The sequence below is a fragment of the Oryza sativa genome, chromosome 3, assembly GCF_034140825.1.
Source record: "Oryza sativa Japonica Group chromosome 3, ASM3414082v1".
NCBI classification, from domain to species: domain Eukaryota; kingdom Viridiplantae; phylum Streptophyta; class Magnoliopsida; order Poales; family Poaceae; genus Oryza; species Oryza sativa.
In genome coordinates, this window is record NC_089037.1 from 10,939,948 (window position 1) to 10,964,656 (window position 24,709).

The 24,709-nt window shown below is 41.2% G+C and overlaps 3 protein-coding genes across 3 annotated transcripts; 2 read left to right on the top strand and 1 right to left on the bottom strand.

Annotated features, from left to right (window-relative positions):
* Nucleotides 1-912: 912 nt before the first annotated feature.
* On the bottom strand, nucleotides 913-12,595 carry LOC4332601 (lon protease homolog, mitochondrial). The gene is made up of 20 exons (XM_015773710.3): nucleotides 12,055-12,595; nucleotides 10,806-10,871; nucleotides 10,492-10,683; nucleotides 10,339-10,404; nucleotides 10,213-10,254; nucleotides 9,554-9,676; nucleotides 8,983-9,081; nucleotides 8,701-8,766; nucleotides 8,505-8,591; nucleotides 7,993-8,032; nucleotides 7,472-7,643; nucleotides 7,262-7,386; nucleotides 6,788-6,918; nucleotides 6,585-6,689; nucleotides 6,316-6,429; nucleotides 5,028-5,195; nucleotides 4,103-4,204; nucleotides 3,098-3,406; nucleotides 1,897-2,430; nucleotides 913-1,426 (listed from the first exon to the last, which is right to left on the bottom strand). The coding sequence occupies exons 1-20, from the start codon at nucleotides 12,391-12,393 to the stop codon at nucleotides 1,238-1,240; spliced, it is 3,069 nt and encodes a 1,022-aa protein (XP_015629196.1). The 5' UTR covers nucleotides 12,394-12,595; the 3' UTR covers nucleotides 913-1,237.
* A 6,482-nt stretch (nucleotides 12,596-19,077) lies between these two features.
* On the top strand, nucleotides 19,078-20,480 carry LOC4332602 (ocs element-binding factor 1). Its single transcript, XM_015776313.3, has one exon. It carries the CDS (start codon nucleotides 19,760-19,762, stop codon nucleotides 20,279-20,281), a length of 522 nt encoding a protein of 173 aa, XP_015631799.1. The 5' UTR covers nucleotides 19,078-19,759; the 3' UTR covers nucleotides 20,282-20,480.
* A 3,498-nt stretch (nucleotides 20,481-23,978) lies between these two features.
* Nucleotides 23,979-24,635, top strand: LOC4332603 (calvin cycle protein CP12-1, chloroplastic). Its single transcript, XM_015776315.3, has one exon. The coding sequence runs from the start codon at nucleotides 24,078-24,080 to the stop codon at nucleotides 24,471-24,473; it is 396 nt and encodes a 131-aa protein (XP_015631801.1). The 5' UTR covers nucleotides 23,979-24,077; the 3' UTR covers nucleotides 24,474-24,635.
* Nucleotides 24,636-24,709: the final 74 nt, after the last annotated feature.

The following is a 24,709-nucleotide window of genomic DNA, read 5'->3' on the forward strand; positions in this document are numbered from 1 at the left end:
TAAATGGTGTATAGGTGAGAGTGGAAGAGTAGTTGAGGATAAAATACGGAGAAATTTAAATAAGAAGTGATTAATGGGACCATTAGTACTCTATTGTGATAATTATTTTAGGACAAATTCAAATCCTAAAAATACAATTATTATGTGAGAGAGGTAGTAGTTTTTTTTTTAACTACGCAAGAGAGTTGTGTGTTATTTGATCAAGTGGTGGAAAATAAAGTACAAAAGGTCAAGATGGAAGTAAGTTTGCAAGTCCTTTTGCCTCAGCCAAGCACCCAAGGAAGCCTTCACGAGAGATGGATCGCAGGACTAGAACTAGATAGATGCTAGGTGTTGTCCCATTTAAAACGCAACCACACCCTTCACCCTTGCACACGTAGTTCCCATGTAACGAGAGTGACAAGAGTATGAAAACCCTTTCTGAGTTTGTCAAGTTTGTCTGGGACTTGCTTAGCAGCGCCACACCATCAGGTAGAGAAATAGCAGTATCCAGGCGAGATGTCAACAACACAAAAACCACTCAACTGATAAATGCTCCCTTCGTTTCATATTATAAAACTTTCTAGCATTACTCACATTCACATAGATGTTAATGAATTTAGACGCATATATATGTTTAGATTCATTAACATATATATGAATGTGGGCAATGCTAGAAAATCTTATAATATAAAACGGAGGAAGTATCAATTATAGGCATTGACCCCCCCAAAAAAGTATTGTGTTTTTCTTAACCACATTATCCTTAAATTTAGCTAGCTCAGACTTTGCATAATCCATAGCAGGTCCTTACAGAAATGCCAGATGCTACAGCACCTTTCGTTCTCAACGGCACATTGTATTCAGGAGTCATATTTATGCAACTTAGGCCAAGTTAATGTCACAGAATGCCTGAACTTGTGAGCTCCAGAATACTGAAAAGAATGCTTTATACATGCATCAGACCCTACACGGGTGTTCTGTTCACAATTCAGAGAATGTCTAAAATAATGCATTCTCACTGTTTCTGAATTTACACATGGTAGTTGACTAACAGAAAAGGAGAAAAGGAACAATCTATAGATTCTGTACAACTTGCCAAGCTATATTTGGGAAGTGCGCTCTTGTGAGATATTCTTTCTGTAGATTCTGTATAATTTGCCAAACGAATTGCAAGCGACAACGAATGAACTCCATATTCTGGTCTTCACCCTGGTCTTGATGCAAACTGCTTTGTAGAGCATGCGTTGTCGATACACTAGCTTGCTAATGCCTGACTATCACTTGGAAAAGCTAAATCATATATTTCACTGTATTTGTCAACAAAGTGGACTTCAAGACCTTCTTTTACATTAGGAGCAAGCTCGTCGAAATCTCTTCTGTTCGCTGCTGGGAATATGATCGTCTTTATCCCACTTCTCCTGGCAGCGATGGTTTTCTCCTTCACCTGTTTAAGATCCACAATAGAAAGAATTAGCGTGTTACTTAGTGTTCATATAATCATATGAACATATTGGCAACATTTAAGATAATCGCATGACAGATGACAAAGAAAATTCAGAAAAATGTACACCAATGCCTTGATTAAAATATTCAGGCAATTTGTGATTGCATGCTATAAACCTCAGTTTTTAACTTGTAAACTTAGGTGTTACTCTGCTCCTGCGGCAAATGCCAATGGTTCAGCAATATTATCCAAAACTACAGAGGCAGGTTTTAGGTCCCATCCAAAAGGCCAACATAGGAGACAGAAGACAAACTATGGAATCAACAATTTCTTTCACTAACAACTTAACACCATTACCCTGCATTCCAAAAGTTATGCAAGACAGTGGCATCCACAAATAGCATGCAAATTCCAACAAAAAAGAGGCAGGCAAAGCCACAAAGAAAGATGGCTGAAGGCCTGAAGCATACCCCACCAATTGGGAGAATTCGTCCAGTCAATGTTACTTCCCCAGTCATTGCGAGGTCTTTCTTTACCAGCTTTCCCATGGCTAAAGACAGCATCGATGTAACCATCGTGCATCCAGCACTGGGGCCATCCTTTGGAGTAGCCCCTGCAGGAACATGTAAGTGAAGCTTTGACTTTGTAAAAAAGGTGTTATTTGGTTCTTTCTCATGTAATATAGATCTGCAAATTGTATGTGCAATTTGAGCACTCTCTTTCATGACATCTCCAAGCTGGCCTGTCACCACAAGTGCACCTTTTTTTTCGCCGTCCTCAACTTTTGCTGTCTCAATATACAAGGTAGAACCACCCATAGCATTCCAAGCTAAACCCATGACTACCCCAACAGGAGTTTGATCGTATATACGCTCTGGTTGGAATACAGCCTTCCCAACAAAGTTATCCAGATTTGATGCATCAACAACTACTTTCTCCACAGTCTTGTCTACAAGTGCTTCATCTACAAGTGCTTCCATTACTTCCTCTGTGTGTTCATTGGCCTTCAGAAATAGCAAACAACAGTTTATTAGAACTAAGCCCTAAGAAACAAAGAAACATAAGTCTATGAATTTATGCTAACTAAGATATATTCATTTCAAACTTGAAATATCCTTGGTAACAAAGTTTGTCCAGGGTTTAGTTTACTTGACATCTTTCAAAAACTAACAAAAAGTCAGCACCATAAAAACCAGCAGAAATTGTGCTATCAGCCTATGAATCTTCCTTTTCTTACAGGAATTATATCATAATTTTAACACAAAAACTTGACCATGAGAAATGCCTAGGGGTCTTCCGGCTAGCTCCATAAGGTGGTGGGCTAGCCGACCTGGGTTCGAAGCCTCACCCCTTCTAATTATTTGATATTAGGTCATTCCCTAATATTCGTGTTTTTTTTAACACAAAAACTTGACCACGCACCAATAGTAATAGTGTCATGAAAGATCAATTCCTTCTTTTTCTGACTTAAAGCATCACTTTCATTTAACCTGTCACTTGCCTGTCTGATAGCAAGTTTGACTTCAGTCAGTATTCAGTGCACAACGTTGTAACACTCAAAAAATTCATGGGCGGCCAGAGGTCAGCCTGGCCACTGCACATTTGTAATAGCTTCTCACGCATTTAATATAGAGACTTGGGGAGATTTGACATACAAGATAGTTAGATTACCTCCATTTTGCCTGATGTATTCGTTGGTGTAGCTTTGTCATCTGCAGAAGTTTCTTTAGATACTCCTTTTGGATGCTCATAGTGGTCTACTTCTGACTTGGTTGTTAAGGATACTACATTAATCTTCTCACAAGAAAAATCAGTTGGAATAACATGCACTGAAACATCTTCTGCAAGACTGTCCCTCTGGCTCTTGTTTTCCACTTCTGTTGCAATGCTAACACCAGTAGGTTGTTCACTTGGTTCCACCAATGTGATCTCCCGAGCTGGCTCATTTGATACCCCTTGACGAACAAGTTGCAGAGCTATCTGCACCAGAGGCAAAGGTTGAACAGCAAAAGCTGATCACAAGTGCTATCATGGATGAATGGATCCATATGAACAATTCTGATCATTGGTAGAATAAATGCTGCGAGATAATGGAATGCATTATTTGATAAATATGAGTCTTCCAAAAGCTATTTTCTTGCCATTTTGGGGGTCTTCCAGAATATTAAAATATAATAAATTGCTTGCCACACTACCACATTAGAAACAACGCCTCAGTAAAAAACAGCAGCAGTGATTGTGGAGGGTTAGCATGGCAGGCAAGCGGTGCTTGACAGGATTGGAACAGAGTGCAGAGGTAATACTGGTGTGCACAGGGAAGGCAATAGCAAGTGCAGGGCATATGGAGTGTGGACCGAAGGGTGGGGAGAACAATGGGATGCAAGAAAGGACCAGTTTGTGCCCTTATGCTGTAGAAGGACAGGACACATCACTCAACACTCACCGATATGCTCTTCTTAGTAAATATAATAGACTACAGTGGGAGATGATACCTTAAGAAATAAGAATAGAATCTACCTGCTTATCAGTCATAGACTTGTATATACTATCAAGGTATCAACTACTGGTGAGTTGCAGGTCTGTCAAGAGACTTGAGACAGACAAATAGCCCCCGTTCTTCTCCACACTAAACATTAGCTACAAATGTCAATATTGTTTGATAGAAGTGTCACTTACCTTCCGGTAAACTTTTTCAATCTGTTTTTGAAGGTTACGCACACCGGCTTCCCGGCAATAGTTTTCAATAAGAGCAAGAAGAGCACTATCCGTAACCTCAACCTGAGAATGATTGTAGAACTGTGTTAAGTAATTACCAGCACATAGAAATACTATAAGGGAAACAGAAAGCTATCTAGATGCTCTAGAATACTAATATGAATTTTGGAACTGTATTTTATATGAAGAGGAAACTTAGGTAATTGTTGTTTCTGCGGGGGTTTTCTTTCAAAAGCTTCTATCATACAAGTTATAGGTGGCTTTATTAGTAGAGAAATTTTACAGTCCTTGAGAGGTACCAAAATTTTTAGTGCAAATTTTCGTACCTCCTAGTACCGGATGTACCGAGAGGTACCAAATTTTACATTAGAAAATGTGGTACCTCCTCAAGAACTATAAAATCACTCTTATTAGTATGATGCAGAGCTCCAATGATGAATTCAATAAATGTTATAAAGATGTCTGCATTAGTGTAATAAGATGTCATCAGTAAAAAAGGTCTAATAAACATCATTAAATGGAAAGCACAAATCTGTAATATTTCCCGATGTCATTCTATGACCATTAAACAGAGAAATAAAAATTGACTGAAGATTAATCTCAACTCAGATGAAAATTGCCTGACCCAGTGAAACTAACTGGATGCTGCTCCTCCATCTTAAAGAAAGCCCATAAACTCAAAGTCCAAAATAGAATCCACACGATCTTTTACATCTTGATTTACTGATTTTCAAGAAATTTATTAAGTTGTGATTTGTTCTATAAATCATATCATGTACATCACCTCACGTTCTTCCGCTCAGTTTTACCCAACAGGAAGCACTTGCTGCAGTGCCAACAGAAAGCACTAGAAAACCATGTCTTTGTACAGAAAAATAGCAGGTACCTGTTCAGGCATGATGCCACAAGCCTCCCTTGTGTTCTTTTCTAGGTAATCCCGTGCAATATGCATCTTCTCATCGGTTATATAACCGGCAATAGTAATGATCTCCATCCTGTCCAGTAGAGGGCCTGGTATCATCTCTATGACATTTGCAGTGCAAACAAACAGAACCTAATTTCTCAAGACAGGTGTCAGCTTATAATAAGTTAACTCAAGCACAAATGAGCTATTAATAAAACATGACTGTAGTATAAAAAGAAATACCATAAAAATACCATGCATGCACCTATATACATATATATATTCTGGTTTTGTTGCATGTGTTAATGTTATGGGTTAGGGTTCATAGGGGGTAAACACCGCCAGGAGGATAGCCGGACGGCGATGACTACTAGGGATGAGAGAGGGACTTAGGTTGGGGAAGACTGATTTTGATTCATTGCTTGATTAGAATGACGATACAATCCATCCTTTTACATATATGGAAGGAAGGACCCAATCTAATCCTATCCAATAGACTCTATCCAAATCCAACTGAGCTACCATACTACGAGGGAACCAGTGTCATAGGCCCTTCCTTCCATCTATATAATAGACTTCAATAATTGTTTACTCCTTATGTGTTGGATTTATTATTTATGTTATTCTAATTGCTTGAGTGTTTGCTCTTTTTGAGAGAATATTGTAATAATTGGTTGTAGCTTCGTTGAAGCAAATGCCGGATTTAATTCCATTATCTAAAAAAAGGATGGATTGCATCGTCATTCTAATCAAGCAATGAATCATAATCAGTCTTCCCAACCAAATATGGTTTTTCAAAAGAAAAACAGGCTTTATTGAAGATTTATTTTATCACAGAGATAAAGGTGAATCATGCTCAATTGCCCATGAAATAAGCAGGTTGCTGAGTGGAAACCAAACAAAATTCCTAACATAACACATGCTTATTTGTATCCAATGGCACATACTAGTACTCCCTCCGTCCCGAAATATAAGGGATTTTGGGTGGATGTGTCAAATCCATCCATAATCCTTTATATTTTGGGACGGAGGGAGTATAACTACATCAACAAGAAATTGGTTGCAATCATGATCTGGTGATTAAGAATGCTGATTATCCCCCGGCATGATACTCTTTGTCATTTTATGCTAACTCCTGATATGTTGTTTTCAAGAATGAAATACCAATTTCAATTTGAATCAGCGGTGACCGCTGAGCATCTTAAACTGTAAGGAAAACTGCCATCACACTTGTGTAATATGTAAGCACTTCATGGAGTGGTGACCTAACCTTGGAGAGGTCAATAGGAACATCAAGATAATGATCAAGAAAGTTAGCATTCTGTTCAGGATCAAGAAGTTCCAACAGTGCACTGGCTGGATCACCAGAATACCCTCTCCCTAGCTGAGGCAGGAAAAAGACAACTACTAAGATGCCATGCATATAACTCAAATCACCCCAATTTTGAATATAAATGTTGAAGTGTAAACTAAAATGGAAATTACTACACCACACAAAAGCAAATAAAACGAATCAATGATACAAATGTACATGAATACCTTGTCGATCTCATCTATCAAAACCAGAGGATTTGAAGTTCCGACTGATTTCAGACACTGAACCATCTTCCCTGGCATTGCCCCAACATAGGTCCGTCGATGACCCTAGGGTTGTTTCAAAATGCTAATCAGGTTGAATTCCTGTGTAGATACAATCGTTGTTGTCCAAAAAACAGCATATAGTGAATATAGTAGCGTTGCACCTTGATTTCTGCTATATCAGACAAACCCCCAACAGAAAATCTGTAGAACTTCCGGTTTAATGCACGTGCAACTGATCGTCCAATACTAGTTTTACCAACGCCAGGTGGTCCACAGAGACATATAATTTTACCTGATAATGATAGGGAAATGGATTAATCACAGGTAACATGCAAAAGCAGGTAAAGGAATACTGCAAGAGCCATGCTGGCTACAAAATTCAGTACAAATTGTGAACAATACATATGCCCCGACCTCTCCTTACTCTAACAGGACTGCACATGACATTTAGGTGCAAAATTCGAATTATTAATGTGTTCATATCTATGCCACGGCAATATTGCTTAAAAATAGCATACTATGCATTTGAAGACCCAATTGCATCGATGTTAATGGCTTGCTAAAGGCCTCCCATACACACATAAATAATACATAGAAAATACACAGAAAATAAAAACAGGATAGAATTATGGAACCTTGTGAGCTTCCTCTTAATTTTCCAACTGCTATAAACTCCAATATTCTTTCTTTTACATCAGTTAGACCATAGTGATCTTCATCAAGAATGCGTTGAGCACGAAGAACATCAAAGTTTTCATCACTTACACAAACAAAAAAAGTGCATAAGGGAAAAATAATATATCCCATAAGTTTCTAAAACAACAAAATATATAAATAACACATACCTGTAATCCCCCCATGGCAATACTGTTAGCCAGTCTAAATAATTGCTGGTAACACTGAACTCGCTAGAACTAGCTTCCAGTAATTGAAGTTTAGTGAGCTCTTCTTCAATGACTTGTAAGATATGAGATGGGCATTTCTCTTTTCTCGATTCAATCCTTTTCCTAAATTTTTCTGCGAGAGAAAAAAGGTAATTCAACTATGCATTAGAACAACAAAAACTTGCAGATATGTAGTTAGCATGCACTCATTCAATTGATTTTTATAAGGAATCCTACATATTTCAAGTTTTGGTCAATAACTAGTCGAACAATATATAGGTTTTGTGGCATAAAGGCAATACAGTTGGATCTGTCCGTGAAAATACATTCTTCTGATCTTGATTTGGTAGTTAGGAGAAATATATTGTGCAAGTAATGGTTTAAGAAAAAATCAGATGCAGAGGATAAATCAAATGGTGACTTATGAAAATCAACCAAGGGAGTAAATTCCTTAAAAACTAACAGTAACTTCAGAAACAAACCTGACAACGCTGTTTTATCATCAGTCTCCAAGCCTAGCTCCTGCATACCACAGTGCATAAGGGTAACCAGGAAGAATAAATAATGCCTAATTAACCTAAAAGTGGAACTAGAAAAGCATAACGACTAAAATATAATCAAATGGGAACAATACTATATTTATTTAACATAAAAAAATAGAAAGCGAAATTTTGCAACAGTTGACAGGCAAAGTATCATATCATAAAGTGTGATGACATAATGGTTTGGGACAAAGGGTATAACTCAGGGTTTCCCTTACTGTTCGGGGAGGGGTTACCATGCTCAACTGTGAAAAACTGGACAAGATTTACCAAATATTTTTTTGAGCTTTGTAGGGTTACCGGCCCTTACCGTTACCGACAGCGGTAAGCCCGGTTGCCACAGTAACCAACAGTATGGGAAACCCTAGGTACTGTACAAAACTCAATACAATATCATCTTGAATTCTTTATATCGAAAGCATATGAACATTCAGTAGAAGTGATTGCATTACCTTCTTGATTGCTTTAAGTTGCTCATTCAATAAGTAGCGGCGCTGCTCGCCAGTTACTTTTTCTTCAATTGCTTTTGCTATGGATTGCTGTGATGCGGGTAATCTTATATATCAAAAATGCACTTGAAGGAATATGGCATAAGTTAAGATATCAACACTACCAAGTACCTGCGACTTCTCACAGAAAAAAAAGTACCTGCAACTTAGTAATCTCCAATTCCCTCTTTACTAATTCAAGGGTCAACATCAAACGCTTAGACACCTGCTCCAAAAAGGGACAAGTAATTTGGATTACAATGTAGGGTAACCAAAAAAAGCACGCCAGCAAATGCTCATTAATAAAATTACCAGATGAAACTAAAGCAATATTTGAATATGGTATTATTTAAAAGGGCGTTCCCAGGATTCAATTTTTTTTTCCGAACCCCCCCCCCCCCCTCCAGATACAGTAGAAAGGATACTCTGAGATAACTCTTACATCTAGTTCCTCAAGAACTCCCTGGCATAGCAACTTGTTGGTGACTGAAATAGCAGCGCCAAAATCTGCTAGTCTTTGGTAGTTGAAATCAACCATATGCTGAAACAACAGAAGAAAGACTTAAATACATGTGAAAATAGAACGAGAGATAGATTATCCAAAGATATTTTTTTAGACTAAACAAGGATCATGGTATAGAGTCATGTTGGTATAATTCATAGACCAGCAATGATAAGTAGGTTAGTAAGGTAATGAGTGTGGAAAAAATGCACATTTGCCATCGGATTGATGGATAAGAAAGCTATAGTAGGTGCTGATCAAATATTGTTTGCACATTCAGAACTTAATGATGGAATAATGACGTTAAGAATTGCAAGTGACATGTACCCAAAGTAAATGATAACACAATGATATACCACGCTGAAACACAAAGTTTTAAGTTCAGTGAATAGATGGTGTAAAATTAATCATTACAGTAGAAATATTTAAGTAGATTTCAAACAGAGTTTACATGCAAATAGATAAGAAAGATTCAGATGTACACTAAAGGAGTTAAAAATAGTAAGGCAACCTGGGTGTAGATTTGAGCATGATCCTTCCAAAGGGAACTTGTTTTTAGAACATCCCTTAAAGTCGATAGAAGTTCGAAATATATTGCCTTTATGGAATCATTGTCTTTATCGTAAGGCTTTTCCTGCAGAAGCTCCGCTAGTATGAAGAGATCATAATCAAAGGCTTCTCAACAGTGCAAAGCAATTGTACACTAAATATTTTCAGCTGGTACTGAAAGGTGGTATAAATCAAGGACAAGATTTGCAAAATGTATTCAATTTAGTTAAAGTCATATAATCTGAAATGTGTGCTGCAGTTCAGGTATGAAAAGTTATTACACAGTGGCTTAAAATCAAATCAAGCCAAAAGTTAGAAAATAAATGCAACCACTTTTTACTAGACTGTAATACTTGTATTGTTTCTGGAAGCAGCTGATATTTCCAACTTCAACAGAAATAAGAATTATTGAACTAAAAGATCATTTCCTCTTACACTTCAAGAAAGCAAATGTGACATATGTTCAACCTTTTATGGTATATTATTGTAATTTAAACACAGGCACACAATGAAATAAAATCCTGTTTTGAGAGGGAAGGAGTTTGGCAGGGGTTTGGTAGGATTGAAATATGTACAGTGGAAGACAGACAGAGAAGAAAATAATAGTGATGGCATATGTACCTTTAGATGGTCAACTTTAACTGTAAGTGGGTCCTCCTCAACCTGCATTCTTTGACAAAAAAAACTCAAAAAAAAATTCAAAAGATTCAAGAGAAACTGAATAGCATGCAGTCCAAGGTATCTAACCATTTCAGTTATCCGTAAACGGCAGTGACCAAGTAGCAACACCTGATCTCCTTGAATGCTTGTTATCTACATGGAATGACAGACAGAACAGTTTGAGATTGATGCAATGAAAGTTTCTATGCTACCCCCAAGCCCAGGTAAATAGCTAAATACCTTAGCAAGAGTGCCAATTTCATGAAGATGCTTCAATAATTCTTTCCCTTTCAGACCATGAATGCTTTTCTTTGGATCTGAACGTGTGACAGTGTTACTGTCAGTATCTTCCTCATTCTTGACAAGAAAGGCCCCAGCATATGGGAAAGATCTTTTGTGGTTTTCAACTAAAGCTTTCAACAACTTCGGATCCTGAGGGGGAAAATATGATAAATTATTAGTAGCAGAAAGGAACAAAAATCGCAGCACTAAAGCAAATAAAATTGGGAAAGTGATATGCTCATTGAGTGATTGTAAATAGTTCGGTAAGATACCTTTACAGACATTGCCATAAAAAATCCTGGAAATAGTGGCTGATGTGGCAAAGGCAAAGCTATGACCTGTAGTTGGGAAGTAGATGATTAACTGAATCACCAGAGAGAGAGAGAGAGAGAGAGAGAGAGAGAGACCTAGATGATTAACCGAGTCACATCATACTAAATGGATCTCACATGAATAGTATGTTCATCAGTGTGAGTATATATATTGCATTTTTATGTTAAATGACAGGCTAAACTAAATATACTCATCTGAAACCAAAAGTGACAACTTGAAGAAATGAAGTAATGCGAATGATCTAAAATAAGCAGGCGACGAATTATCCATTGTATAGGGGAAAAAAGATCCTTCTAGATATAGTAACATGTTGCTACAAAAAATAATATTTGTTGTAGGTAGGGCTTCAACTTCCTGAGCCTTTTAGAGAGGCAAGTTGCCACTCTCTGTTCTCGGCATGCAAATTGAGTTAAGTTTTAAGATAATGGATAAACCGGCAGTTGTGTCAAAGACGCACAAAGCCTAATCTCAACGTCGCATTATTAGAATAGACCCATACCAGGTGGAACAGAGATAAAAATTTAAAAATAGCAACAAGTTCTCAACGAGTTAAATAAACATCAAAGTTCAATTTGTACAAATCTTGTTGCTAGACCTCCACCCATGTGAGCTGAATGCCATGCGAATTGAGCAAGTTCACAGCAACAACCCCTAAACAAATACCCCCTCCATTTTAAAATATATGACACTGTTGTTTTTTGGACATGACGTTTGAACATTAATCTTATTAAAAAAATTAGTGCAAATGTGCAAAAATATAAGTTATGCTTAAAGTCACAACATCACATCAAAGCTGAAAATCTCACTACACATTTCACCCAAATGGCACAATAGAAATTTGGTAAAACTCACTCAATAGCAATACATACATGTTCTGAATTCTGATGTTTCCAATTCCCAGAGCATTAGTGCTCATAGATAGAATAGAAAGGATCCAGAAGGTTTCTCTGGACAGCCAGCTCCTCATTCCCTCCATACCCCACTAAAAACATACTGTTTTCCAAATACCTTTTTCAGCACTAGAACGCGAGAAGTTTCAAAGGATAATCTAATCTGGTTGAATTCCCATTAAGCTACTTCCAGGCTTAGGCTAAGTTCAAACCCCACAAACTCCTTAGCAAATAATCCGAACAGACACCAGAACAACACAATGCTGATCAAATTTTTAGCGAGAGAGAGAGAGCGCACCGTGTGGCAGTCCTCGGGTCGGATAATGGCGGGAGCGACAGCGGAGGACGACCTGTTGCCCTCGCTCTCCTCCTCCCCAGCGCCAGCGGCGGACGACGCCTCCGAGTCGCTGTCGGCGGCGCTTCCGGAGGAGTCGGAGCCGGAGGCGAAGTACATCCTCCTCCCCGGCGTGGCGCTCCCAATGCCGGCGCCGCCTCTCGGCACCCCTAGAGCCCTGAGGAGCGGCGACGACCTCACCTCGGCACCCGCCGCCGCCACAACCCTTGCCGCGGGCGCCGTCTCGGCGGCCAGACGCGGCGGGAGGAACCCGGCGGTGGTGGCGGCCGCGGCGCGCAGCATTGCGGCGGTGCCGCCCGATAGCTTCGGGGCGGCCGCGGCGGTTTCGTCGACGAGAAACCTTTTTGCCGGCCGTTGATCTCTGTATCCGCGCGCGGGTTGATTTCTTCAGATTGTTTAGAGCGATTTGACAGTTTTTTCTAGCAAATTACTGTGCTCCAAATTATGCATTTGAGTTATATATATATACACTAGTGTGATTCTGGATGTAGTCTCTTGTGAAATTGGATTTCTCGGAAGATTACCGAGAACTTGAAATGGTCCAACAAAGCCTTTTTTTTGTCATTTGGACAAAGTAAGGGATAGCTTCGTTCAAAAAGAAAAATAAAAATCACAAAGAAAGAAAGGGATAGATGCAAAAGAGAAGCACGAGGCAAAGGCATTCGTACTTTCCCTTGATTTCAAGATAGAGCAACTCAGCAAGACATCGTCAGGTTCTTCTGGCATGCAGTAGTGGTACAACATTCTGGTCGACAGGCCCAAATTTTTGTAAGAACCTTTCTTTTCTTAAGACCACGGACAGCTCCAAAATTGTTTCCCTTTTTAGAGAATCCAAAAAAATCGTAAAAAAAGAATCAGACATATCAGCTGATTCTTCTCTTGTGATTATCTCGACTCTGAAGTCTGAACATCGATCGGTACGAGAAAACGGGCACTGCCTAATCTCACTTGGAAACGGGTCAGGCCAGCAATGACATGGAGCCTCTTGTCATGTGTTGTCTTGAGCTTGGGCCTGGAGAGATTGAGGTGAGATTTGGCCCATCTCGGAGCCCATCAAACCAGATGGACTAATACATGAAGATGAAGTACTCACCGGCTCACCCCCTCGGAACTGAGAAAGATATATCTATACTCTTTTAGAAACTCTTTTAGAAGAACATTGTAGTAGTGGTGGCAGTGAATCTATCCGCCGAAGCAGCATGAGCAGGCTTCTATTGCTACGCAACAATAGAGCAGGCGCGCCGCCCACAAAATGTTTGAATGATCGGGTAAAGAGCGAGCTTCTTATATGGGATCCGACGCATCCAGCAGAGCGAAGCAGCGTTCCATTCTTCTCGGGACTGTGGTGACGAACCTTACTCTCCTCGGTCAAGTGGATGACCCGTCTATCCAATAAGTTGACTAAGTGAATGGTAATCCTATAGTTTGACCAGCCGAGGAGTCGTATGAGGCAGAAGCTCCACGTACGGTTTTGAAGCCGAGCCTTTCCAGCAATGGGGCCTAGGGACCGATATGATGATTGGTTTAGGTAGGGCGGCCGGCCTACTATGGGCACCTGTAGAGATTAGTGCGTGAGACCGCGATCCACAAACTGACGCATGGGACTCACCCTTGACTTGAGAATGGAAGAAGGGAAACATAGCATGTCACAAGAGCAAGGCGAGGGGGCTCCGCCCTACAGCGAGAGGGACGCCTCGCGAGCCAGGCTTTGGAGATGAGGCCTTTTGGCGAAGCCAAGTCAATTTCGGGCCACCAAACCCTGCAACTGAGGAAAAGGCCCTATGGAGTAAAGGGAAGCGTGTACGTTGTCACACTCCCTGCCCCCCAAAGGTGCCTAGAGGACGGGCCAGACGCAGCAGAGCGACGCCCCAGGAGCGGATTCCCCACGAGCAGGGAGACAGGAGACGGCCATCTCGAGGCACATCACGATGTAAACTTTTTCCTATGTTTAATAACATTCTCCCCTCTAATTACCTACCCCTTATCGAAGGATAGGTATAAAGATACAATTGAATAGAAGAGGAGGTTGTAGCAGCACTCGTATATGCTAAATATCATATATTAGGCCCGTGGAACTGACAGCACGCCAAACTAATAATGGGGGGCGACTCGCCGGAGTCGAACTGACATAGGTTAACCCTATCTTCCAATAAGGGGAATCGCTTTGGTTACGCAGTTCAGTTGGCGCTAACAACCAACTTACGTTTGCGGCCCATCACAGTACTGACTATATCTTAGACCATTGCGATCTCTTTCTTTCACTTGGTTTTTCTGCCTTCCCTTCGGTACTCCTTAACTCGGAGATACTCCTTCGGTACTACTTGGCTACTAATTGAACAGATGGGTTTAGTCCCTTCCTTCGGGCAACGTTTTCTCCGGGTACCACCGGCTTACCACCGGGTTGAAAGAAATCCCTTACTATTAGGACATAGTGTTCGATACGACTTAGATTTTCCAATCTTCGAAAGACGCTCGTACTTTCTTGATCTTATGAAGAAGGGGCTTACTTCCATTCTGTAAGGATCAATTAATAAGGGTATTATCCCTACGAAACAACTACCCTTTATCGGTAATTTATTATTAGAGAATAAATGAATTGGCTTTTCCTGCTTTCATGTATAAGCTAGTTCATATGGAGTGTGATAGAGGATATCTAGGGCTGGAAGAGTTGATTGAAAATAATAATCCGGTAGGGATAGCTGTGTATTGGCTCAAAGAACAAGAGGATTTACTTTTGATGATGAGTTTATCACAAGTGTTAGTGAAAACATTCATTGGGGGCCCTAACGTTAACAAATTTTCTAAAGGAACACCACTAAAAAGAAGGTGAATCCTTCTTACTCCAGGATATAGATATCCGAAACTTATTGGATAAGCAGGATTTAGCAGGAAATATTGACAGCATTTCTTATAGAAAAGAAACCTACTTGGTTGGGTGGGAGGATGAAAAGATTCTCTTCCTACTGGAAGATGGCACTGTTGAAGTCTGGAGAGCGGAAGATATTTAAGTAAGGATGTTATGCCAGGTAGCATTCGGTACAAGAGTGAGACGGAGGTAGCTCCGTAGAAGAAAGTAGTTTTGCAAAGAAGCTTGTTCTTCGGAGTAGATTGGCACTATGGCACTACTAGCTTTTGAACAGAAGAAAGAGTTTGTTTTCTCGTCATAAGTGCCACCAATCTCGTTCAGGCACTAAACTAGTTTCGGGGAGGATGGATGGTTGTCCCTTCTTCTCAATAGAATCCGATAGACAAGAATCGAAAGCTGCATATTTTTTTATTCCTCAAGTAAGTCAGTTGATGATTCAATTCCATCAAAGATGGCAAGAGCGGGGCATCTAGATCGATTCGTTTTTAAGGTTGTTATACCGAATAAAAAGAATTCTGATTCTCTGTTGAGGCAAGCTATTCATCATTAACAGGAAAGATCCCAAAGCTGTTATTGCAAACATGGGATAGCCTGACTCTACGCTACAATCTCTATTTTCTTATGATATTGAATCTGGCTTCTATTATTGAATCTGGCTTCTATTATTCAATCTCTAGTTACCGTGGGAAAAGAAAGAGATAAGAGCTCTTAGCCCGACAAGACAAGATATCCCTCTAAAAGCTTCTTCAATAGCAGTGGATGAAATTCATCTGCACACTGATAATTCACCAAAAACAATAGTTTCTGTTTCCCTAGTTTACCTGCCGCCTCTAGATTTCGTATCCATTCCGTGATCTGGATCTTTAATTGTTGGAAACTTCTCAAGTTCTTCTGCCAAACCTTGATTAATGAACCTACAAAATCCCTCGAATTGGATCTGACTAAATCCGGGTATTGTGGACATTCCCTCATTTCCATTCCGGAGCATCTTAATCTTAAGTTTCCTGTTTATCGAAGAAAAATTCCATTATCAGCTCACTCTTCATCAATCCCTACAGATCGATCTAGCAATTATGGAATCTATATTTTGTTTACTAAATCACATGAAATTCTCGGGAACTCCACATACGTATTTCATATATGTATTTCATACATATGAATAGAGACAATTTCAACGAAAGTTCGAATTTGCTAGGGGTCCAAATGGAATGAAAATGGGTATATAAAAGACCAATGAAACGACGAGTGAGAAGGATAAGGGGGAGTAGTAGGAGGAGCTTTCATTGAAGTAGAGGGAGCATAAAAATATGTATTTGCTATGGGACTCCAGTTTGATAAAAGTATAGAGCAGGAAATAGAGGATTTTTTCGCAAGTAAAAATCTGGATACAATAGCGCAGAGCCCATACATAGGGCTTATTCGCGCTGTAGAGCTTTTAGAGAAAGAGGGAGATGGACCTGCCCCAGCCAATGGGAATGACGCAGGGAGCCCAAGCCCAGTGGGGAGTGAAAGGCTCTCCTCGTCGGGCTCATCGGTAAACCAACCTAAGCCGTTGACACAGGATTTATTGGCTGATGCTGTGACCTATGAGAGACCAAATTATTTATCAGATGCGGAAAGCACAAATTCTTTAGGACCAGTAACTGATTTGGCGAGCCCCTTGGATCCATTCTCCATTCACCCAATAATGGATCTTCTTATGGGCAACTACTATTTAGCATTCACAAATGAATCATTGTCTATGGCGGTAACTGTAGTTTTTTTGCCCGAGGGATTCGAATTAGCGCCGCCCGACCGTATTTCTCCTGAGTTGAAAGAAAAGACAGGAAATCTCTCTTTTCAGAGTTATCGTCCCAATAAAAAAATATTCTTGTGATAGGCCCTGTTCCCGGTAAGAAATATAGTGAAATCGTCTTTTCCATTCTTTCCCCCGACCCTGCTATGAAGAAAGACGTTTATTTCTTAAAATATCCCATATGTGGGGGGAAACCGAGGAAGGGGACAGATCTATCCTGATGGTAGCAAGAGTAACACCCTACGTACTTCCATTGTAAATTTTAAAAGTTAACCCTAATTTTTTTAATATTAAAAAAGATCAAATCTAAATGGATAGTCACATTAAAAAATTAGAGTACGATGAATATTCCCTATAACAAAAAAAAAAGATAGGCAACACATTTATATGTTTTCTTTTATCCATAACAAAGCACGTGCATTTAGCTATTACTACTTATATGGTACTAACATGTTAATACTATAAAGATGTGAAAATTATAAATATGTTATATAATTATTATTAGTACTATATTAAGGTTTTTATACAGTCAATTTACACTTATTTAACATCATTTCACTCGACGTGGTTTTTTCCGTTACAATGAACACCCAACTAGTAGTTTAGAAAGAATCTTCTTCTGCTTCTCCTTGGGCCCCTCATTGACAGTGAGATGTTTTACTGTGTAATATAAGTATTAATAAGATCATACGAATCCACGCAAGGATGCCAATTTACATCATTCGCGACGTCACGGTAGTTCGGTAAACAAGTGCTGGGGCAAAGGTGAAGTTCATGTCATCTTGGAAAAAGAAGAGATAAATTTATAGGTCATCTAATCACCTCTGCTTTGTTGGAACCAATTAAGTAGAAGGAAACTGAAAGGTACACACTGATATGCTATATATGCATGGTCATGAGTAAATTAGCTCCAAAGTCAGCTAATTCGTCAGCGAGAGAGACCTTTAATATCTGCAAGCATGCAGCCAAAGCACACATCAACTAGACAAAGTTCAGTGGATCATAAACAAAGTTACACTTCACTTTCTCTTAGAAGAACATATTTGCTCCGACAAGGTCGCACGAATTGAGCCTCCAAAAGCTTCAATCAGAGCTCAACCTTTCATCCCCAACAGCATCAGCGTCCAGGCTACCAGGAGCAGAAGACACGAGTCGATCACATGAGGCAACATGATTACACATTAGCAAGCAATTACCTTCAGCTAATCGATCTCAAATTACACACTTTTTTTTGGCTAATCAGGGTCTTCAACTGTACATGCATAAGTACAAACATTTGGTACTTCTGTTTCCCTTAGCACATAAGCAACTTGCCAGCCATGTCACGGCGAAGTGGTGCCCTACTAATCGAAAATGACATGTACTGTTTCTTTCCTCACCCTTCAGGTAAAAACTATTTGGGCATTGGCCACGCAGTTTTGTTAATGTTATCTCGTGGCGGTGACGCCATACTCTAATTAACAGAAGCAACTAGGACATCTGAATCTCACAACCGAATATTCAGGTTGGAGCAAACGCAGTGGCCACCTGTCCTAACATTGCTACGTCGGAGAGAGAGAGAGAGAGAGAGAGAGAGTGAAAAATGACAAATAAGTGCTAGATTAGCCGTTAATTGATTCGTCATACTCCTTGGATCTTTTGCCCTGGGCTGCTTCCCAGAAGCTAGAGCGACCAATCGGGGCTAACTTCACCGCGACGAAGTCATCGATCGATCGGCACAGGAGGAAACGCGTTCTGAATTCTGAATTTATTTTTCTGAATATGCCAGCGCTGTCTGTCTCTTTCTGAAACTCTGCAATCTTCATCCTGCTGAAAGCATGCGTGCTGACGCTGCTGGTTAAGCTGCGCAGCTGCCGGCTCGCTTCTGGTCAGACAACAAAAGAAGAAGAGAGTGTCAATGTGGCAATGCTTCCCTTAATACGTCTTTGCTGCCATTGCTGGAGTTAATTACTAACCTATGTGCATGATGCCTTGTCCGTTTGTGGATCGAAAAAAGAATATCTCAGAGCAGCCGTGAAAACACATCATAAGGGGAGGAAAACGAAGCCCCTCTCTTGTTGTGTTATGGAAATTTCACTCGAATCTTCTTTCTCATCTCTGGAAATTTCAGATCTGCGCGGTAAAATCAATAAAACCTTCATTTCACTTAACCAACCGAGTTGATTAGAGCAAAAGATGAACTTTTTTTTTCCAAAAAGATACTAGTCGGTGCACACGTAATTGAACTATATTAGACAGTACTAGCTCCAGTACTAGTCAATGCACATATATAAGTATTCATTGATCATCCCCTCTCCCCCACACAATCTTGTGTATCCGCAAAACCACAATCAACTTCGCAAACCTAAGCACCACTACTACTCTTCTGCTTCCCCATTCCTCCCTCCCTTTCGATCTGTTCGTCCTCCTAGCTCTAGCTAGCCTCTTTGGTCAGGTTATAGATTACATAGCACCATGAATTATTCTCCTCCCGGTTGGCTCGATCGATTCAGCTAGCTGAGCTTCTCGATCGATCAACCGATCTTGGTTGCTTCTTCTTCGATCCTTTCACTCCGTGTAGTTCTTGATTTGAAGGATCGACGACGAACTCCCTGTGGCTTCTTGTTCGCCGGGTTCAGCCGCATCCATGTCGATCACGGAGGCTAGCCTCCACTTCTGCTACCTCCACTCGCTCTCCGTCGTGTTCCTCTACTTCTTCTACGTGATTTCCTGATTCGCCTCATCCGCTTCCTCTCCAAACCTGATCAAACAAAGCTTCGTGCACGATCCATCTTCGCTGAAACTAAGGACCAAAAACTGAAGCTTTGTTTGATCCAAAAAAATATATATTCTACTAAATGTGTTCTAGCTTGTTCCTTTCCTAGTATCGCCTTGTTCCTGCACGCGATTGCCCAACTTGGAGCACGAAATATTTCTGCCTAGTACGTGTTCGATCGGTGTTCCACGGTGAGTGTTAGTTTCTCTTTGTGCTCTGTGATACATTCAAGATGTCAGTTGCGCCGGCGACGGAAGGGTCCGCACGCCGCTCGGCGGCGGCGGCGGCGGCGGAGGAGGAGGAGCGGCAGCGCAACCGGAAGAGGTCGAACCGGCTGTCGGCGCAGAGGTCCCGCATAAAGAAGCAGCAGTACGTGGACGGGCTGGCCGTGGAGGCGGAGCAGCTCCGGCGGGAGAACGACGCCATGCGCGCCGGCGCCGGCGCCGTGCTGCAGCGGTGCCGCCTGGTCGAGCAGGAGAACCGGGTGCTCGCCGCGCACGCGCGCGAGCTGTGCAGCGCGCTCCAGCTCCGCGCCTCGCAGCTCCGCCTGCTCGGGGAGGTGGCAGGCGTGCCCCTCGACGTGCCCGACGTCGCCGACCACCTCGTGCAGCTCTACGGCGGCGACCTGGGGATGACGCCGCTCTCGCCACCGCCGCTGCTGCCGCCGCTGCCGCCACAGATCGAGATGCTGTACTTCCAGCCAGACTCGGTCATGGATCCGGTCAGTATGCTGCAGGGCTACGAAAACATATGAAACTCTACATTGTGTACTTGACTTATGATTGTTGCCACATGCGTGTCTTCGGTTTGTATGGTGTGATCTAGCTACTGTACGTTAATACTGTTGTTGATTTTACGATCCATATTCCTGTTTTGATTGTGTAGTAAAAAGTATAGCTTGTTGCGAGGTACAAGAGTGGAGAAATAAATAAAGTGTGTGAACATTGTATAAACTTCAGTTAGCTTAGATTGTGTAATGTGTTCTCGTGGTATTTGATTTGATACACCCTTCATTTCATATTATATTATAAATCGCTTTTAACTTTTTATTAGTAAAATATTTTGATGTTTAATCAAGCTTATAGAAAAATTTAACAATATCTAGAACACCAAATTTATTTCATTGAATCTAACATTAGATATATTTTGATAATATATTTCTTTTATGCTGAATATGCTACTGAGTATTTCTATAAACTTAATCAAACGTATTTAAGTTTAATTAGAAAAAAAATCAAAGCGACTTATAATATAAAATAAAGAGAGTAATTTAACAGTCATCTAAAACTAAACATTTCCAAGCCTAAAATCAGAGCTATGCAATCTGCAGTTTTAGCCCATTTTAACTAAAGCTTTATCATTGTATATGGTTTTATGTTGTTCTCTATCTAACTTTGGATACTTTTACTTGTAATTCTATGATTGTATTTACTAGTTATCAATTTATTTTTGTGTTTAGGTTAGCGTAGTTTATTGTTTAACCTTTTCAATAGTGCAAGTAATGGGAAAAGTGACCAACTTTTTCAAAAACTTCTAATTGATGTCTCTCCAAATAATAGCGATGCATGCATGTTCTATAATAGTGATACCCCAATACTGGTTTCTTATCATTGGAGTAAGATCCAACCATCTAGGTTCCCCTCAACTTTGTAATGCCCTAAACTTAACCTATCTCCACATCTTACATCCAACAAATACCACCACATGCTCAACATAATAGGGTGGCAACTATGTCTTGACAGCCTCTATGCACTAGCAATAACTTTTAAATTTCAAATTGCATGTCCCCCATAAAATAGCCATGTGGTCCTCATCGTCTTCTCCAAGAGCTCACTAAGTGCCCTTTAATTCACTTGCACTTCCTCTTGCTGCCTCATAACCATTCGATTATTGTCTCCCAAATGGTTACCTCGTTGCATTGATGCACCCAATCCACCACAGCTACATGAGTTTTTGTTATATAAAATTAGAGACCATGGTTAACTCTTACAAGAGACCATGATATAAAACCTTAATGTCTATTATGGTCACAGAGGCATAAGCTTGCTGAAGTGAGCTATCATATAATAAGAGGAAGAAATGGAGCAATATGAATTGTGGATCGGAACCAAAAGCCCTGTACAAACATTGATGGAAATAAAAAAAGCTATTTCGAATGACTTTTAAGTTGCTATAACAGTTTATATTGATTACTACAGGTAATATGAAATAGAGTAGTACTGAATAAAAATAAGAGTTGTACATCAGTTATACATTTACTTTCAAACGAACTGTACGCTCCACGTTTGAACATATTACAAAACTTAAGACTTGTTTTTTTAAAGAAAATTTCAGAACAATCATAAATTATGGTTAAAGTTGTAAAAAAATATAGTTTTATAATAAGTTTTCTACAAGTTTAACCGTTAAGTGTACTCTTTTTTATCCCAAATCCCAAGAGAAATAAGAATCCGAAATGCCTGACAATCGCATGTGATCTTTCTCATAGCAAGTTTAATAGTATAGCCAACTACTAGCTCTAAATTATCTTTAGTCAGCTTAATAGTCAATTCATACAATAGTTGCTTACTACATTATTAATACATGGTCCCACCTGTCATACACACATTACGTCTTGGAGTCCGTGCTGCAGCTGGCTATAGATCTGTAGCCCACTTCTCTTCTCTCTCTTCTTTTATCTCTTTAAAATATGTTTATAGCTGGTTTATAATCTACTATTGTACCTGCTCTCAGAAGTAATGAGTTTGAGAAGAAGTGGATAGAGAAAATTGGGAAGATATGAAAAACGAGGTGAGCTATTAGTGCATGATTAATTGAGTATTAATTATTTTAAATTTCAAAAATGGATTGATATGATTTTTTAAAGCAACTTTTCTATAAAAATTTTTTTGCTAAAAATATACTGTTAAGTAGTTTGGGAAACGTGCGCGCGGAAAACGAAACAAACTTTCTTACTTTGTTCTACTGCCGAACGTAGCTCAAGAAGATTAAATTATGCTACTATGGTATGGTAGAGTTTTGGGAACATGACTTCGGCTGTGTTCGCTCCTTTGGGTTAGGAACCCATCTCCTTCACACGGAAAACAGAGCGGTACATTAGCGTGTGATTAATTAAGTATTAGCATTTTTTTTAAAAAATGAATTAATTTGATTTTTTAAAGCAACTTTCATATTGAAATTTTTTATAAAAAAACGCACCGTTTAGCCATTTGAAAAGCTTGCACGTGGAAAACGAGATATGTGAGTTGGTAAAGTGGGGGAAAGAACACAGCCTTCGTCTACTATAGTTCAAAACCCTGATGCTCCCAAATAATACATGCACAGTAGTACTTTTAATAGGGTTTTAATAGAGGTTGTGATGTGTCACTGTTCTTAATTCGTCTCTTTGAACATGTATTAGAGCACACTTGCGGTGGTGCGTGTTCGTATTTTGTGTAATTAAAAAAAGAAGGCACCTGACATGGACACGGTGACACCCAGCACATATATGTTGCGCGGTCGGCAAAAAGATCCTGTGAATTAACCCGGGTCGCTCGGTGCGCTGCAGAAAAGAAAGGAAATAAACAAAGGAGAGAGACGACTCAGACGAGGCCAGCTCGGTCACCTGACGCGAACGACGCCGACGTGGACGTACGTACCGTCGCGCGCCGTCGGCGGGCGGGGCATGCGCGCATCCCGACGACCCGCCGGCCGCGCGCATGCGTCATCACCCACCGCGGAACCCGCAGCCACCACCAGTAGCTAAGCCATCCATCCATCCATCGGCCGCGCACGGCACCGCGCGGTCACGGTCACGGTCACGGTCCGGCCGCTCTACACGTACGTAGTACGTGTTGGCGGTGGTGGCGACTTAATTCCGCGTGGCGCGACGGCGACGGCGACGAGCAGTGATTCCCTCGCGGCGTACGTACGTCGATCGAAATCAGCGGCGGCACGTAACGCCGGTCCTGGCTGTGGGAAACCATCTGCTTCTGGCTACTACCGCCACCACGTACGGCCATAGAATTCGTCGATCGAGTCGTCGTCTTCCCCGCCTCCACGGCCGGTGTCTATGGCTCTCTACGGTGTACGCGTGCCGTGCCGGCCGCGCGCTCGCCACATAAGCACATACGGCCAGTCGGGCCACTATTCTCTCGTTGATGTGACCCACCGGTAATACACGGCCAGTAGTTCAGGAAATCCAGAGCTAATAACTGCCGGTTTCAACGAGATCTTACTCACAGTATTACGGCTACGAATTTGGCAGCTAGCGAGTGTACATTTTGCGATATCTTCAACATTGTATTAATTCGTGTTAATCTAATGGGGCTAGTACTAAGCATTTGTGCACGAACTGCGTGCTGCTCGATCGTTCGATCGAAAACGGACGATGCCTTCTAGAAAGGAAATCTGGCAAGGCTGATTTGTCACAACGCTATTGGCCACATAGAGATAAGATAAATGCAGCCATAAAAACAGCATTAGCCCAAACAACCAAACCCCAACCCAAAACCTCCTTCTTCTTCTCCTTCCTCACTGCAACACTCTTCGGGGTGCAGGCAGCCAGAGCCATGGCAACCATCCTCGCCGTGGCCGCCATGGCCACCTTCCAGGCTCCGACGACCCTCCCGGGGCCCCTGGCTCCTACGCTACCGGTTCGCCGGAACGTCGTGTCGTTCGCCGGCCGCCGGCAGGGGCGCGCGCTGGGAAGGCTGGCGGTGGTGGTCGCGGCGGGCTCGCCGACGCCGCCGGAGCTGGCGCAGAAGGTGTCGGAGAGCATCAAGCAGGCGGAGGAGACGTGCGCGGGCGACCCGGAGGGCGGCGAGTGCGCGGCGGCGTGGGACGAGGTGGAGGAGCTCAGCGCCGCCGCCAGCCACGCGCGCGACCGCAAGAAGGACAGCGACCCGCTCGAGGAGTACTGCAAGGACAACCCGGAGACCGACGAGTGCCGCACCTACGAAGACTGAGCCCACACGAGCGCCACCAGTTCATCCATGGCTTTCGCCATTGCTGTTACTGTGTTACACATTTCAGCTCTAAGCAAGCTAGAGCAGCATGGCATACTGGGGTGTACACTTTGCCTCTTGGGCGTGTAAGTTTGATCGTTAATTTGTCTTAGTTTGCAATAATGCGAGGTTTTTTATTTGTTAATTACAAAAACAAATACTCCCTCCGTATTTTAATGTATGACGCCATTGACTTT

What these genes read in the sequence shown, in the direction of transcription:
- LOC4332603 (XM_015776315.3), top strand. Translation starts at nt 24,078, where the DNA reads ATGGCAACCATCCTCGCCGTGGCCGCCATGGCCACCTTCCAGGCTCCG.
- LOC4332602 (XM_015776313.3), top strand. Translation starts at nt 19,760, where the DNA reads ATGTCAGTTGCGCCGGCGACGGAAGGGTCCGCACGCCGCTCGGCGGCG.
- LOC4332601 (XM_015773710.3), bottom strand. Translation starts at nt 12,393, where the DNA reads ATGCTGCGCGCCGCGGCCGCCACCACCGCCGGGTTCCTCCCGCCGCGT. An exon ending in TTAAAGTTGACCATCTAAAG is followed by an intron (nt 9,677 to 10,212) that starts GTACATATGCCA and finishes GAGCTTCTGCAG; the next exon opens with GAAAAGCCTTACGATAAAGA. An exon ending in TTGCCATGGGGGGATTACAG is followed by an intron (nt 7,387 to 7,471) that starts GTATGTGTTATT and finishes TGTTTGTGTAAG; the next exon opens with TGATGAAAACTTTGATGTTC.